Source organism: Pelophylax lessonae (assembly GCF_965119305.1).
Source record: "Pelophylax lessonae genome assembly, chromosome: 8".
Lineage (NCBI taxonomy): Eukaryota > Metazoa > Chordata > Amphibia > Anura > Ranidae > Pelophylax > Pelophylax lessonae.
This window is the reverse complement of record NC_138775.1, coordinates 22,852,616-22,871,201: the sequence shown is the minus strand read 5'-3', so window position 1 is coordinate 22,871,201 and position 18,586 is coordinate 22,852,616. Positions and strand designations below refer to the sequence as shown.

Below are 18,586 nucleotides of genomic sequence, written 5' to 3'. Positions count from 1 at the left end.
TTAAAAGTCAACAGCTAATCCCTCATCTCCACGTCAGACTTCTCCCCGTGTCTGTTGACATCTGCCGTGAGCAGGGGAAGGGCGGAGGTGTCTGACCTGCAGGTTATGATTGACAGCCTGTCTTTTCCCTGCTGTGCGTGAGCCAAGATGACGTCACCCAATGGGTTTGGGGGGGCCGGGAGTAAGCTCTCCCCGAGAAAGCTGGAAGAGTCCTTTGCCTTCTAATTTGAATGGACTACCTTGTCTGGCCAGGGGCCAGGAGGGCAGAAGGTCAGCGGTGACTGTGCCCCTTGGGAGTGGTCGCCCCAGGGGTGCTCTTGGTAATACATGGGTGTGGGACCCCACAGTGTGAATAGGCACAAGGTTTACAGCACCAAATTTGCTTTCCTTTCTGCACTGCGCCTCATGGGCTGGGCCCTTTGGCTAAAGTCCGGGGCAATTTTTAGTAGGCCCTAGGGCCCGACCAGTGCACATTTGGCACGGCCACTTTATTATTTTCTTATTTATTTCCCTCAATGTTTGTTATTTTCACTTTTGTGTGTGTTTTCACAGATTGTAGTGTGTGAGTCCTCGGGCTTACCCTGAAGTCTAGGGGGGAGGATGTGTGGCCCTCAGGTTCCTTCCACCCCTGCCTCTGGGGGGGTCTCTCTACGGGAGAGCCCCCATGACCTTGTATTCAGGGTCGGCTTTGGCTGGCCTGAAGAACGTTGTCTGCCAGGCCTTCTGGCTAGGCAGACCATGGAAACCCTAATACCTGTCAGGAGCCTTGCGCCCCGGGGGATCAGGGTAGAAGTCCTACCCCTTCGGGGGGTGGACTAAAGCACACCCTTAAGTGCACTTTTTTGTGTGTGTGTTTCACATTCACTTTTTTTGTTCACTTACGGGTTTTTTCGTTGTAGGTTTTGCACCAATGCGGACTAAGAAAAAAATGGGTCTTTGGGGAAAGACTAGAGTTTCTGCTCACTGATTTTGCACCGTTGAGTTGGGTATAAGCTAAATTGTTTACATTAGAAAAACGAAGGGCTGTCGTCCCCCCAACATAAAGAGAGCACAACCTATCAATCCACAGGAGATTTGTAACCTCAGAGGCACTAGAGACTTAAGCTTCATCAGGGTCACTTTCTTCTAGTGAAATGGGCTTCATAATGGTCTGCTCCACATCATGGCTGCCATTATGGTTTGTAGGGAAGAGGTCTACTTTAAAAACAATACTGTTCAATGCATCCTAATATCACATTGGTAAAAATGTCTTTAAGTGCTTTTTGCTTATACATTGATAACAACTTTTACTACTGGTTATCACTTACAGACACTGAATACTTTGGTGGGAACACTGTTGAACCCTTGGCCGAATAACTGAGAATATTATGTGAACTTTTAAGAGGGATGTAAAGGAGAACATGGGGCAAAAAGATAGAATGTTCTTGAATCCCTGGTAGGAAATTGAAGTCTTTCTCTCACATCTGCTTCAATGGCTTCCAGACAATATAGTAGCCATATCAAGTAATGCAGTTTGGCCTAGACTTAAGGCAGCCAACTTCACCCGTTAACTACTGACATGTCTAAAGGTACCTATAGGCAACAGATGGGGCTAACCACTGATAAATGTCATTTTGCAAAGGAAGGGAAGTAAATTTCTCTAATGAGGAAACAGACAGCAAAAATGCCTAAAGGAGGAGCCCTCCGCCACTCTATGAAAATGTTTTGGATGGATTTTCACTCTAAGTTATGCCTTTAGTTGGTTAATTAAAGTGGAACTTTAGTCAGAAAATTAAATCCTACTAGTCACTTCAGGTTGGCCCCTTTTGCAGGATTAGCTATGTAAATCATTAATAATAAGTGTCTATACTGTTAAAAATCCAGTAATACAATGTCTAACCCTGCTCTGCACATGCTCAGTTGCTCTCTATTTATAGGCACGAATTTGTAGACGCCGATCTGCTGGCAACCCTAAAGCAGACCCTAAATCCAAACACATCCTAAATCCAGAGCAAACCCTAAATCTTCCTATCCTTTACAGCCAATGAAGCTGCTTCTGTTTGATCTGCAACTGCCATGGTGCTGCACATGTGATCAGTTAAGACACCAGCCATTTGATGGTTTGACAGTTGGGTTAAGGACACAAGCAAATGTGACAGTTACCAATCCCTGCATTCCAGGAATGTAACTGTTTTTTGAAACTATTAAATCAAGGGGTTTAATTCTGTTTTATGATTTACTGCTGTTCAGAGGCTCTGGGCTTCAGCAAAATGGCAGCCTCCAGCAAGATGAAACAGGAGCAATTCTGGAAGCAATTTACAGCACACACTCATTTTGGTAACATAAATATTAATGTGGAATGTATGTTCCTTGCTAAAGAACATACGTTTTTATCAAGTTGTTATGGGTAAAGTTCCGCTTTAATCAATTACTAAAGTAAAGGCATAACTCCAGTCAAGTAATTAGTCCACCTCTTAAAGCGGTGTTCCACCCAAATGTGGAACTTCCACTCATTTGTTTCCTCCCCCCTTCTGGTGCCACATTTGGCACCTTTCAGGGGGAGGGGGGAATGGGTACCTGTTTTTGACAGGTACCGTTCCCCACTTCCGGGAAACAGCGCCGCGGCACCGTCGCTCTGAAGTTTGGCCCCCCCTTCCTTCCCCCGCCACCGAGCCAATCCAAAATGCACAGCCTGCTTCGCTCATGTGCAGTAGGGACCCGCCTGTGAAGCCGCAAGGCTTCACTGCCAGGTTCCCTTAGTGGCGATGGTGGCGGGAGCACCCGACAGCCAATGGAAACATCGGCTGTGGTGCCGACATCGCTGGACTCCAGGACAGGTAAGTGTCCTAATATTAAAAGTCAGCAGCTACAGTATATGTAGCTGCTGACTTTTAATTTTTGGAGGGGGGGGGTGGAACTCCACTTTAAATTCAAATACATGAACAACCCTGCAGGACCGATGCAGTAATTAGATTTAGAAATACAAGCCATGCATATAAGATACCATGGCTATTCTAAAAAAAAGAGACCAAATACTTCCAAAAATATGATACCTAGCTGTTGGGTCTAAATTCAACCTGGATGGAGTATTTTACTGTTGGCATGTAACCACAGATGTTCTACCTCCCCCTGCCCACACCCCCATAGCCACTACGCGTTTCAACTCCGAACATTATCCTATTTGCATGGCTTGGATTTCAGAATCTATTTAGTGCAATGGCCCTTTATGTATTTGAATTTTAGAAATGGACTAACAACTTGTTCAATACCTCCTTCGCATTCAGATGAATGTTTAATCCTTTTTGGCCTGTAACCATTTTGATGGATTACTGGTGGACGTGCTATATTGTGGCGACTTGCTGATCACAATTGCCCTTTCTTATATAGGCAACCCAAACCCTCATCCCCATTCCCTAGATGAGATGCATGTACTTTTAGCTCCTGGAAAGTGATATGTAACACTAACAGAGCGAGTTTTGTGGTCTCAAATGTGGGTTGTGCTTGCAGCTCATAATGTAGAATAAAAAAGCAGGATCAGGGGTTTAACAGGGTTTAACTCGTTCTACTTGGTAGGATTTGTGGTTATCTGGACCCTTTACATGTGTTAGCAAGAGGTACCCATCTCCTACAGTGACATAGAAAACACCAGTGGGACCTTACAATTGTTGCGCTGCTCAGTGCATGCAACCCGGCCATTCAGGCAAAGGCTCTCGTAGAGAGTTAAGTGGTGCAATAGTAGACTTGGCCCACAGAAGTCACAGTAAGAGAGGTAGGGAATTATAGTAGCTATTCTGGAATGAAGCAGGATCTGTAAGAGGTGTTACCCCCTTTGTGTCACATCATAAAAAATAATAATCTAGGAATCCATTTTTAGACACTTTCTAAAGTGCAAGATCTCATTACCCCCCCACCCCTCCCCCTTGCCACCCCTCAAAAAGCTGCACGTATACAAAACACAGGATGAATGGGTTGGCACTAAGCGTAATAGGAAAGCATTACTGGCAGCGAGATGCTGTGGCGGTTGGCTTAGATCACTGTCTCAAACAGGGTGGCTTTCTCCTTGTTGAGTGTGACCAGAGAGTCGGGAGGGAGCAGCTTGGTCTCCGCTTCTGGGGTGAGGTACTCAAGATGGTGGTGACCCCAAACTGGGGTGGTCAGGTGGTGCCAGCGCTGCCAAGAAAAGAAGGAAAAATCAGGTAATGGAACGGTTAGCTGTAGAGAACCTTTTACTTTCTGTTGGACAATTAAACGTATCTAAAAAAAAAGTACAGTAAACCCCCGTTATATCGCGGTTCAGTTTTCGCGGTCCCGGTATTTTGCGTTTTTTTTCTGTAAGACCTATTAATATTATTTTACTAATTAAATAATTGTTAATTAAATATTTTTGTGTTTTCCATTGCTCTTGCTCTGTCTCTCGGTATCTTTTATGTGTTTAACCACTTTACCACCGGAGGATTTTGCTGTCTTACGTCCAGGCCACTTTTTGCGATTCGGCGCTGTGCGACTTTAACTGACAATTGCGCGGTCGTGCGATGCCGTACCCAAACGAAACTTACGTCCTTTTTTTCCCATAAACAGAGCTTTCTTTTGGTGGTATTTGATCACCTGTGCGATTTTTACTTTTTGTGCTATAAACAAAAAAAGAGCGTTTATTTTGAAAAAATAACAATATTTTTAACATTTTTTTATATGAAATTCCCCCCCAAAAAATTTAAAAATCAAAATTGTTTTAAATTTTTGGCCAATTTGTTTTCTGCTACCTATGTTTGGGAAAAAAAAAATCACAATAAGCATATTTTGTTTGGTTTGCGCAAAAGTTATTGCGTTTACTAACTAAGGGAAAGATTTCTGTCATTTTTGGTGTTTTTTTTTTAACGCGTAATGGCGGCGATCTGCGATTTTTTTTGCGGGACTGCGACATTGCGACGGACAGATCGGACCCTTGACTGACATTTTTGACACTTTTGGGGGTACCAGTGACATTACTGCAGTAATCAGTGCTATATATATGCACTGTTACTGTAAAAATGACACTGGCAGGGAAGGGGTTAATTTTATTGGAGAGGGAGGGGTTAATGTATGCCTGGTGCTTACTAACGTGTGGGGGGGGGAGGTGACTGAGTGACACAGGAACAGATTGCATGTTCAGCTATGCTTAACCCTGCAATCTGTCACTCCTTGTCACTGAGGAGATCCGCCCACTCTGTTTACACAAGCGGGCGGATCTCCAAACTAGATTCCCCGACGATCGGGGAAGAGCAGCGGCGGCGATCGCCGCCGCTCCTCCCCTGGCCCAACTCCCGCTGTGACTGAAAACAGGGGGCGGAGTCCAGCGACGTAGGTCTACCTCGCTGGACGATAACGAGCCACATTGCTGCAGTAGCAGCAATGTGAGCAGTGGTAAAGAGGTTAAATGAGTTTCTATTGTTTTAAAAGTGTGTTTAAAGACCTTAAAAATGCTTCTAAAAGTACAGTGAAAGTTATAAAACATGCCTAGAGTGTATTTAAATAGGGTATTTCTATTTCGGGGATTTTCACCTATTGCGGGTGGGTCTGCAACGTAACCCCTGCAATGGAAGGGGGCTTACTGTATTCCAAAAATGTGTGTAGCATTTGTTGGCACATATCTGGCCCAGCAGGCCAAGATGGAGCCCAAAGTCCCAAGAGAGGATTTTTTTAAAGTATGTGCAATTGTATGGTGGCAACCTCCATCCACAACTGAGAAACAAACTATTTATATACACTGTATTGTCAAAAGTATTGGGACGCCTGCCTTTACACACACACGAACTTTAACCACTTAAGCCCCGGAAGATTTTACCCCCTTCCTGACCAGGGGGTTTTTTGCGATTTTTTACTGCATGACTTTAACAGACAATTGCGCGGTCATGCGACGCTGTACCTAAACGAATTTCACATCCTTTTTTTCCCACAAACAGAGCTTTCTTTTGGTGGTATTTGATCACCTGTGCAATTTTTTGATCATGCGCTATAAACAAAAAAAGAGCGTAAATTTTGCAAAAATAACAATATTTTTCACATTTTTTTATATGAAATTCCCCAAAAAAATGTAAAAATCTAAATTTTTTAACATTTTCGGCCAATTTGTTTTATGCTACATATGTTTGGTAAAAAAAATCGCAAAAAGCGTATTTTGATTTGTTTGCGCAAAAGTTATCACGTTTACTAACAAAGGGAAAGATTTTTGTCATGTTTGGTGTTTTTTTTTTTAACGAGTAATGGCGGCGATCTGCGATTTTTTTTGCGTGACTGCGACATTGCGGCGGACAGATCGGACCCTTGACTGACATTTTTGACACTTTTGGGGTTACCAGTGACATTACTGCAGTAATCAGTGCTATACATATGCACTGTTACTGTAAAAATGACACTGGCAGGGAAGGGGTTAACTGTATTGGAGAGGGAGGGGTTAAGTGTGTCCTAGGGGCGTGCTTTCTACTGTGATGGGACAGGTCTACTATTGTAAAAACAGAGATCAACGGTTCTACATAGTAGAACCGTCTGATCTCCATTTTTACACAGGGGAGAATTGACAGGCGGCTTGTTTACATAAGCCGCCCGCCTTTCTCCCTCTCTACCGACGATCGTAGTGTGACTGGCGGACATCGGGTCCGCCGGTCACACGCGTGGACTCCTCAGTGAACGAGCCGGGGCGGGCGCTCGCCTCAGCGGGTGCGCGCTCGCCCGCTATTGGCTCACAAGCCGGTCACAGGCTAGTGACGTATATATACGTCACTCTGCCTGGCCGGGGCCGACCGCCGCAGTATATCTACTTGCGGCGGTCGGCAAGCGGTTAATGGCATCCCAGTCTTAAGCCCCGTACACACGCAACGATTATCGGCCGACCGATCGGCCGACTTTTGTCCAAGTTGTGTTTTGTTGGTTGGAAGGTGCCTAGACTGCACACAAATTTTCTCAGCCAACAAAATTCTACTTCAGAAGTGATGTCATGTGTTGGTTTGTTTTCTTTGTGTTTTTTCTTCACTGAGCATGCCCAGACTTGCTCATCAGATTTTTCCCTGTCGAAATCTGTACTGACTGCACGAAAAGCGGCCAACAAATATTTTATAGCCTGCACACCAGATTTTTTTCGCGCGAAAAGTCGGAGTTGGTTGTCAGAAGCATCATACTAACAAGCCGAAAATCGGCCGAAAATTCCCTGCCAATTTTCGGCGCGTGTGTACGGGGCTTTAGTCCGTAGGGTTCAATATTGAGTTGGCCCACCCATTGCAGCTATAACAGCTTCAACTCTTCTGGGAAGGCTGTCCACAAGATTTAGGAGTGTTACATAGTTACATAGTTTGTGAGGTTGGTGATCACTGATCATTACTGGTGATCAGTGGGTTAAGCGTGTCCCTAGGGGCGTGATTCTAACTGTCAGGGGGCATGGCTTGTGAAGTAATCACAGAGACATGCGATCCTACATAGCAGGATCACATAGCCTCTGTGATCACTTCAGTGAGAATGACAGACGGTTGTGTTTACATCAGCTGTCTGTCTTTCTCCCTCAGCTGCGGGGGATCGCAAGTGGCCGGCGGCCATCGGAGCCGCCGTGCACCCGCGCTGGCTCCCCAGCTGATGAGCGTGGGGTGGGTGCGCGCCTCCGCGGCACACGATCGCCCCCTAGCTCCACCCAGGCGAGCGCCGTACATGTACGACGCTTTGCCTGGGAGCGCCAGCCTGCCGCAGTACAACTGCGGCGGCTGGTGCGGAAGTGGTTAAATTCTTCTTTTGCCAAAAAATTAGTCTACTGGGGCAGGATGGTCCATATTTAGTGGTGGTATTCTAGTGCAGGTCTGCTTTAACACCTGATCACACTGGAAACTCTAAAATAAACTACAAGAGCTAAAATGTAGCCGCTTTGAAGTCACACTCACCTCCCGAAGAGAGCCTTTGGATCTCAGCATCTTGCAGACCACAGTCATTGGAATACACAGCATGGAGGCCAAAGCCAGAGCCCAGCCAATGGCCTCACCCCACCACGGGTAGATGTAAGTCTTGTTGTAAGTTAGGGGTTTGTAGTTGATAACATGAAACACAAAAATGCCCTGAAAAAAAAAATAAACCACAAAAGGTTATTCCACATATTGTATAAAAATGATTCTTGCGCTGTCATGGGTAGATTAAATATAGTTGTACCCCTGATGCTGCTCGTACAGTAACTGGTACTTCAAACAGTCTGATCAATAATTAATGGGGGGGGGAGTACTGCGCTTCAAGGGTAATGGATGCGATTCGGTGTGGTTTAAGGGTTAGAATCTATGTTTCTCCTTCAAAACTCGTAGTGCATTTAAATAAGCTAATAAATATATAAATAAATTATCATAATGTTCAAAAGAGGGAAAATAAATTGGTGCAATATTAAGACCTCAGTGTAAACCTTAAATAAATAATCAAAATTTGATATTAATATTATTTAACACGTGTACGCCCTACGCGTTACGTCACGATACCACGTGACTTCCTCAGGGGTTACTCAAGAGCATTAGAGGTGAAAGAGTTGTATCGAAATAACAGAATTTAAAGACTGGGATACTGTCACTTTTTAATCGGACACTGAAGCACATTTAATTAATAATTTTTCTATTTTTGAATATTATTTGTAATATAATCAATTTGTAAAGTTAACACTTTAGTCCCTACTTTGATCTGTTTGCACTTGCACCTGGAAAAATCGGATAATTGCACAATTCCACAACTTGGTAATATTATAAGCACTTTATATTTATTATATATGTTGAATTACAACCCAGTCACTTTGCACATATATATACTTTTACTTTATATAAATTATTAATTATTGATCCTAGATTTCCATTCATGATTTAAAATTGATTATTATTGATTTCCGTCCTTTGAATAATATTAATATCAAATTTTGATTATTTATTTATTTAAGGTTTACACTGAGGTCCTAATATTGCACATTTTTTTCCCCCTCTTTTGAACATTATGAATATTTATTTATTCATTTATTAGCTTATTTAAATGCATTTCGAGTTTTGAAGGAGAAACATAGATTCTAACCCTTAAACCACACCGAATCGCATCCATTACCTTTAAAGGGCAGTACTCCCCCCCCCCCCCCCCCCCATTAATTATTCCACATATTGTCCTAGCTCTATCTGGTCATTAACCTCCCTGGCGGTCTGATTATGCCAGTATTTTTGAATGTCAAAGCAGTACATTAAATGGATAGATGAACCAATGTGCTAACCAAAAATAGGGAAAAAATAGGGAAAAAAATAGAATAAAAAACTCACAGTGTCACCTTAAATCACATAAATCATAAAAAGTGTAATAATATGTGCAAATACCCACTCCAAAAGTGGATAAGTCAAAGTGCATAAATAATCAAAAATATTAAAGGTGTAATATATAAAACATCAAAATGTGCACTTCATAAAAAAATGCAGACCGGCCATGTTGGAATGCAGGGCGCATGCGCAGTAAGTTTTCTCGTACCAATGTCACTTCCGGTTGCAGAATCTGATAGGTAGCGGTATTCTAATAGAACACCGGCATCGGCCGAAGGACATCAGGGGATCGTATAGACAAGGTACGTTTTACTACAGGGTAACCCCGAATGTGGCTGGGTTTTTTTTTTTTTTGGGATTTTTTTTGCATTAATTTTGTTTTTTATTAAGATTTATTTAGTGAAATATATGTATGGATAAGTGCTGCACCATTTAATATTGACAGTGATGATGGTGTTTTTTTTTTTTTTTTTTTTAATTCACTTCCTGTAGCAGGGTGACAACATTTATTCTGCAATGGAATTGCGCAGCAGTGTTGTCACTGTGTGGTCTTAGATGGACTTGTAATTTGAAATAGACTAGTAAGTAAAAGACAAACAAATAAAGTGGTATTAAACCCATGAGCAAACATTTATTACTGTATATTACAACTTACCAAAAACAGTTTTTTACAAAAGTTCTGCATAAAGAAAGAAGCATAGAAACCATTTCTGCACATAGGGCATATTTTGTATTTGTTTTTGTTTTTTTTGTTATTTGTTTGTATATATATATATATATATATATATATATATATATATATATATATATATATATTTATTATAAATTTTGGTTTTCATTGAAATTTAATTAGAGTGATAAATATACTGATAAGCGCTACACCATTCATTATTGACAGTGATGATGGTGGGTTTTTTTTTTTAATAATTAAAAAATAATAATAATGAATAAATAATTATGATGCAATTCATTCAAAAATAATTAAATAAAAATTAAAAAAATATTTATGAAAAAATATTATTATTAGAATTGTATTAAAAGGTCAAAATAATAATGCAATGTATTTATTTTTTTATGATTCCCACCAGTAACATCGTTTTAGAACTTGTTGATCCTGCCAACAGAGCTGTTATTTTTCACTTCCTGTAGCAGGGTGACAACATTTATTCTGCAATGGAATTGCGCAGCAGTGTTGTCACCGTGTAGTCTTAGATTGACTTGTAATTTGAAATTGACTAAGTAAAAGACAAACAAATAAAGTGGTATTAAACCCATAAGCAAACATTTATTATGTTACAATTTACCAAAAATCGGTTTTCACAAAAGTTCTGCATATTGTTTGATTTTAAAGGAAGCAGCACAGAGACCATTTCTACACTTGGGGCGTATTTTGTTTTTGTTTTTTTTGTTTTTTGTTATTTGTTTGTATATATAGATATATTTTTTATTATAAATTTTGGTTATTGAAATTTATTTAGTGTGATAAATGTACTAATAAGCACTACACCATTTATTATTGACGGTGATGATTGTGGGTTGTTTTTTTTTCTTTAATAACTAAAAAATAATAATAATGAAAAATAATTATGATACAATTCATTCAAAAATAATTAAATAAAAATGTTAAAAAATTATGAAAAACATATTATTATTAGAATTGTATTACAAGGTCAAAATAATTATTGCAATGTATTTATTTTTTTATGATTCCCACCAGTAATATAGTTGTCACAATGTAGTCTTAGATGGACTTGTAATTTGTAATAGAAGTAAATGACCCATAAGCAAACATTTATTATATTACAACTTATCAAAAATTGGTTTTCACAAAAGTTCTGCACATTGTTTGATTTTAAAGGAAGAAGCATAGAGACCTTTTCTGCACTTGTGGCATATTTGTTGTTTTTTTTTTTTTTTTTGTGTGTGTGTGTGTGTATATATATATATATATATATATATATATATATATATATATATATATATATATATATTTTTTTTTTTAGCTTTAGCTTTTATTGAAATTTAGCTTTTTATTGAAATTTAATTAGTGTGATAAATGAACTGATAAGCGATACACCATTTATTATTGACAGTGATGATGGTGGGGTTTATTTTATTTTTGAATCAATAAAAAATAATAATAATAAAAAAATAATTATGATACAATTCATTCAAAATTAATTAATTAAAAATGTATGAAAAAGTTATATTATTAAAAATGTATTTAAAGGTCAAAATAATAATGCAATGTGTTTATATTTATTTATGTGTGCTATAAAATGAATAAAATGATTAAAAATTATTATTATTATTAATAATAATAATAATAATAATCATGATCATAATAATAATGCAATTTATTATTAACATTGTAATAAAAAGTGCTTATATCTATATTTTCAAGGTCCTGCATTCAGTAAAATCACAATGAAAATAAATTTGGCAATGCCTGCCTCACTTACCACACAGACGAGGGGGGTGATCACAGACCAGCACCACTTCATGTACGGCAAAGGCCGGTAGCCAATCATCCGAGCAACGTCATCCATGAACCTGTCCGCCCCTGGGGAGCACAATTCTGTGTTACACTAATTACCAACACGCATACAACATTTATTAATTGTTGAAAAAAATAATTCTGAAGGGAAATAAATCTAAATAAAATACCATAATTTAACATTTTATGATATAGCGTACAGAAATGTGCTGTGTATTCCAAAACCAATCAGAATATTGCTTTAAAGTGGATTTATAGGAAAACAATTCAAGGAAAAAATAAAAATAAACGCTGCAGTTTGTCACTAGCAGTTTTTGTTTTTTTTATGATTCCCACCGGTAACATTGTTTTATTACTTGTTGATCCTGCCAATAGAGCTGTTATTTTCCACTTCCTGTATCGGGGTGACAACATTTGTTCTGCACTGGAATTTGCGCAGCAGTGTTGTCACCGTGTAGTCTTAGATGGACGTGTAGTTTGAAATAGACTAAGGCTGCATTCACATGTCAGCGTATGTATCGCGGGCAGAATCGCCGCGATTCCGCCCGCGATCCGGAAATCATTGCAAATCACGGGACGCCTGTGCGTTGCCCGTGATTTGCAATAGCACCCCAAACGCTGAGCGATGTTGCCGCAATTTCCGCCTGCCGAATCGCGGTAACATCGCGCAAAAAAAAATCGCAGGACGCATTACGCTCCAAAGAAGCTCTTGTACTTTTTTGGGCGTAATGCATCCCGCGATTTTTTTTTTTTTGCGCGATGTTACCGCAATTCGGCAGGCGGAAATCGCGGCAACATCGCTCAGCATTTGGGGTGCTATTGCAAATCACGGGCAACGCACAGGCGTCCCGCGATTTGCAATGATTTCCGGATCGCGGGCGGAATCGCGGCGATTCTGCCCGCGATCCATACGCTGACATGTGAATGCAGCCTAAGTAAAAGGCAAACAAAATAAAGCGGTATACAACCCCTATAGCAAATGTTTATTATATTACCAGAGAGATAAACAGAGAGATCATTCCCTCTGTACAGAGATTTCTGTTGATTGTCAAAACAGAGCTCTGAGCTTTGATTGGACACAGCCGATCAGCAGGTCCCAGGCGTGAATCATTGGCCAGGATTTGCGCCCGTGCGCCGTAAACCCGGAAGCAGGCAGCGACATACAGGTACGTTGTTTTGCCTGTGTGGCCTGCCCATCTGCAGTACATTGCAGGCGGGCGGGCGGGTGGTCCGCAAGTGGTTAATAATTTTTAGCTGGAGTTCAGCTTTAAATTTTTATTGACTAATGTACAGTCCATCTAAATCTGCTCGTCCGTATAACACCCCCCCCCCCCCCCCGACTGACAATGCTGCTGACCAAAGCTGGTCTCCATTGCTCTTCCATCCAGGGTGGGGCCACCATAAGATAGAAAGTGTTTTTCTGGCAGGATCACCAGGTGAAAATAAAAGAAAATAATAGCTAAAAAATAAATAAATGCAGTCGCTACACCTAAGAATTGGTGAGCTGCAATATATCACATGTTTATACCACTTGAAGTTATCCAATAAGGAGTATAATCCAAACTTTCTGCATGTTCAGGCTGCGACACACTGCTATATTAATGGAATATCATAACAATCCACTAGATGGCGGTGTGTAATGTTAAATATACCAGCCTTGGTACATACTGGATCATTTATTCATTACAGGTACTTATATAGAGCCGTCAATTTATGCAGCGCTTAACAACACATGAACATGCACTCTTTTTTTTTTTTAAAGCTGAACTCCAAGCAGATATAAAATACACAAATAAATGCAACTGTGCATTCATTCATGCATTTTTAAATGCAAGCAGAATAGGTACCTGAATTTGACCTGGTATCAACCTCTTGCAGTCCCTGTACCGCAAAGCTTAGACATGCATTTAGCATGCTAATAGGAGGAGAGAGCAGAGTGATAAAAAGCTGAGCTCATCAGTCTTCTGCCTCCTGATTTCAATTTTCGATCATGGACTGTGAAAGGGACAATTACTGAACTGCAGCAGAGAAAGAAACAGGGCTGTGCTGTGTGGCAAAGCTGTCCTAATCTCAGGACTGGATGGACAAAAATACAAATCCTTTGGCAGGTAAAACAGCTCACTTACTGTGTTGCATTTGATCAGAGGCATAACTATAACCTTCAGGGCCCCGGTGCAAGAAACCATGAAGGCCCCCCGGACCCCTGGCTGTGGCCCTTCCCTTCAAGCCTGGGGCTCTTTTCACTGATCCTGGGGCCCTTTACTCTCGTTGTGGGGCCCTTTATTATGGTCCCGCAATGGGACCCTTTCACAAGTTCTGCAGTGGTCCCCCTTCCTACCATCTTGGGGCCTCCCCACGGTGGTGGAATGCCAGGGCCCGGCCGCAAGTGTGCGATCCTGGAAGTTCACCAATTGGTGTCAGTAGTTTTTATTTTTTGGTACTTTAATTGTATTATTTTTTATCATTTTATTATATTTTTTGACTCATCCCCTGACAGACGGCAGGTGAGGGAAGGGAGCACAGTTGAGGGGGAGGGGGGACCAGGGGAGCACACAGGGTCCCAGAGACAGCAGAATACAAGTGAACTGGATAGGAGGAGTGGCAGGGGCAGCATACAGAGGAACCAATCTCCCGCATTTTCCTGCTGCAGCTACAGGAGGAAAAAGGAGGACGGTGATTTCTCTACATGCTGCCCCCGCCGCCCCTCCTATCCAGGTGTACAGGGGAGCCGCACAGGCCCCCTGGAGCATGGGGCCGGTTGCAATTGCAACCCCTGCAACCCCTTTAGTTCTACCCCTGCTATATACCATGTGCATATACTATATATATATATATATATATATATATATATATATACACACACACACACTGCTCAAAAAATGAAAGGAACACCTTGAAAACACATCAGATCTCAATGGGGAAAGATCTCATGCTGGATATCTATACTGGTATGGACTGGGTAATGTGTTAGGATCTATACTGGTATGGACTGGGTAATGTGTTAGGATCTATACTGGTATGAACTGGGTAATGTGTTAGGATCTATACTGGTATGGACTAGGTAATGTGTTACGATCTATACTGGTATGGACTGGGTAATGTGTTAGGATCTATACTGGTATGGACTCGGTAATGTGTTAGGATCTATACTGGTATGGACTGGGTAATGTGTTAGGATCTATACTGGTATGGACTTGGTAATGTGTTAGGATCTTTACTGGTATGGACTGGGTAATGTGTTAGGATCTTTACTGGTATGAACTGGGTAATGTGTTAGGATCTATACTGGTATGGACTGGGTAATGTGTTAGGAACGGAAGGATGCCACATTGTTTGATGGAAATGAAAATTATCACCCTACAGAGGGCTGAATTCAAAGACACCCCAAAAATCAAAGTGAAAAAAATGAGGCTAGTCCATTTTGCTAAAATTTCATTGCAATTAAAAATGGTCCTCAGTAGTTTGTATGGCCCCCCAAGTGCTTGTATGCATGCCTGACAACGTCGGGGCATGCTCCTAATGAGACGACGGATGGTGTTCTGGGGTATTTCCTCCCAGATCTGGACCAGGGCATCACTGAGCCCCTGAACAGACTGAGTTGTAACCTAGGGGCGTCGGATGGACAGAAACATAATGTCCCAGAGGTCATCTATTGGATTTAGGTCAGGCGAGTGTGGGGGCCATTCAATGGTATCAATTCCTTCATCCTCCAGGAACTGGCTGCAAACTTTTGTCACATGAGGCCGGGCATTGTCATGCACCAGGAGGAACCCAGGACCCACTGCACCAGCGTAGGGTCTGACAATGGGTCCAAGGATTTCATCCCGATACCTAATGGCAGTCAGGGTGCCATTGTCTAGCCTGTAGAGGTCTGTGCGTCCCTCCATGGATATGTCTGCCCAGACCATCACTTACCCACCAGCAAACCGGTCATGCTGAATGATGTTACAGGCAGCATAACGTTCTCCGCAGCTTCTCCAGACCCTTTCATGTCTGTCACATGTGCTCAGGGTGAACCTGCCCTCATCTGTGAAAAGCACAGGGCGCCAGTAGAGGACCTACCAATTCTGGTGTTCAATGGCAAATGTCAATCCAGCTCCACGGTGCCGGGCAGTGAGCACAGGGCCCACTAGAGGACGTCGGGGCCTCAGGCCACCCTCATGAAGTCTGTTTCTGATTGTTTGGTCAGAGACATTCACACCAGTGGTCTGCTGGAGGTCATTTTGTAGGGCTCTGGCAGTGCTCATCCTGTTCCTCCTTGCACAAAGGAGCAGATACCGGTCCTGCTGATGGGTTAAGGACCTTCTACTGCCCTGTCCAGCTCTCCTAGAGTAACTGCCTGTCTCCTGGAATCTCCTCCATGCTCTTGAGACTGTGCTGGGAAACACAGCAAACCTTCTGACAATGGCACGTATTGATGTTCCATCCTGGAGGAGTTGGACTGCCTGTGCAACCTCTATAGGGTCCAGGTATCGCCTCATACTACCAGTAGTGACACTGACCCTAGCCAAATGCAAAACTAGTGAAAAATGGTCAGAAAAGATGAGTAGGGAAAAAAATGTCAGGGGCCTCCACCTGTAAAACCATTCCTGCTTTGGAGGTCGTCTCATTGTTGCCCATCTAGTGCCCCTGTTGCTAATTTCATTAACACCAAAGCAGCTAAAAACGGTTTAACAACCCCTTCTGCCACTTAACTGACCAGATCAATATCCCAGGAGTTTAATCGACTTGATGCTGTACTCTGATTAAAAAGTGTTCCTTTAATTTTTTTGAGCAGTGTATATGTATAAATACTGTATATATACATATATATATATATATATATATATATATATATATATATATATATATATATACACAAACACACACACACATACATTATACTGTAACTGTATAGTCTTGTGATTTTTTCAAACTTATATATAAATCTGTTTGTTGTTTGTTCAGAATTCTTTGAGTGAACTCTTCTCAAACAAATGCTGTTGGACACAATTGCACAAGCTGTCCTTCAATACAATGGGAAAATCGATAATATTGTTATATGTTGGGCTAATGTCAATGAGTCGAATGGGAAATGTACATATTTTTAGCTGCTCCCACTGTTTTTTAGAGAAGTTCTGGTCAAACTTTGTCAAACAGCTGTATAAATAGGGGTCAACAATAGCTTGGATTTTTGGCATACGGTATATGATATGACTAATAGCATGCATGATACAATAGTGACATCTAGAGGTTGATTTGGGAAATGTTTCACCCATAGAAAATTAATGTAAAGGAAATAGTGAAAAGGGGCCATAGCCATGAGGGAATGGGTAAACTCATGGCTCCCAACTGTCCCTGATTTCGAGAGACTGTCCCTCATTTGGAACCATATCCCTATGTCCCTCCTTCCTCCTCATTTGTCCCTCATTCTAGAATAATCTATACAGTGTAGCTATATATTTAAAAAAAGTGTTTCCCAGTGCTAAACTTTTCATCTAATTTCTAAATTTCTGCATTTCAAAAGCCAGTATAAAGGAATAGTAGTGCTTAAAAAAAAGCAATTGTGGGTTTAACAGGAGGCCAACTTAACCAATCATTTTTTTTGTATAGTTCTCCTTTAAGGGAGGCGTGGCAAGGTGTGTGTCCTATGCCTACTTACTTTTGCTAATAGATGTCCCTCGTTCCCATCTCATAAAGTTGGGAGTAATGTAAACTTTCTAAATAAAAGGCCAGCAACATAAGCTGAGGCCTCCATAACAACATAACAGCAAGAAAGGACTGTGCCAAAAGAAACTTCACTTGAGGATGACACTCTCATCCAATTTCCTGCAATCTCTCATAGAGTACAGCCTGGGGTCCTGGTTGCCTATGGAGATCGTAAATCCTCTATAACCTGAACTAAAGTAACTTTAGTGTATTCCTGTTTTATACAGACCATTGTTCATGCTCATTCCCTAGGAAGTTTAGGTAGCATGTGCATGTGTATATTTGTCAGTCTTGTATTCCTATAATTGTAAATAGTTTGTATTGTACAGCATTTTGTTTAGTAAATCACATTACTACACTACAGAGGTTTTATTGCTTCCTTGCTTTTACAGCAAAGAACCTTAAAAAAACAAAGCAAAACAGTTACATATATTTAGCTGCTTGCTTGTTCAGCTATAAAAAAAAAAAAAAAAAATTGGTTTCTGTGTGCAGCTATTTCTTTTCTGGTGTTTTTTAGACCTTTACCTGCTACGTCTGACTGTAATGACTTTGTGTTGTGAGTTTTGTAGTGTATGACTTACCATAAACCCATGCAATAACCACGCACTCCCAGAAAGCTTGCCACAGCAGTGTGATGCCACTCGCAGAATAGTAGTCAAAGAGCTGGAAGACGTACATCCCACCCTACAATCATAACATAGACAACCAGGACATGGAATTAAAGGGGGATTAAAATGATTTGGGGGGGGGGGGGTTCAATTTATTTTAAGACAAATGTTTATCTGTTTAATATATATATATATATATATATATATATATACTGTATATATATATATTGTATACACACACACTATATTGCCAAAAGTATTGGGACGCCTGCCTTTACACGCACATGAACTTTAATAGCATCCCAGTCTTAGTCTGTAGGGTTCCATATTGCGTTGGCCCACCCTTTGCAGCTCTAACAGCTTCAACTCTTCTGAGAAGACTGTCCACAAGGTTTAGGAGTGTGTCTATGGGAATGTTTCACCATTCTTCAAGAAAGCGCGTTTGTGAGGTCAGGCACTGATATTGGACGAGAAGGCCTGGCTCACAGTCTCCGCTCTAATTCATCCCAAAGGTGTTCTATCGGGTTGAGATCAGG

At 41.1% G+C, this 18,586-nt stretch overlaps 1 protein-coding gene across 1 annotated transcript in view; it reads right to left on the bottom strand.

Annotated features, from left to right (window-relative positions):
* Positions 1 to 3,594: 3,594 nt before the first annotated feature.
* Positions 3,595 to 18,586, bottom strand: part of LOC309561446 (sodium- and chloride-dependent creatine transporter 1-like) — a 109,946-nt gene continuing 94,954 nt past the window's right edge. Inside the window, exons 11-14 of the mRNA XM_082265366.1 lie at positions 18,024 to 18,126; positions 11,720 to 11,820; positions 7,878 to 8,048; positions 3,595 to 4,149 (exon numbers count right to left, since the gene is read on the bottom strand). Coding sequence (XP_082121492.1) covers positions 4,006 to 4,149; positions 7,878 to 8,048; positions 11,720 to 11,820; positions 18,024 to 18,126 — 519 coding nt within the window. The 3' untranslated portion in view covers positions 3,595 to 4,005. The remainder of the gene's footprint in view (positions 4,150 to 7,877; positions 8,049 to 11,719; positions 11,821 to 18,023; positions 18,127 to 18,586) is intronic.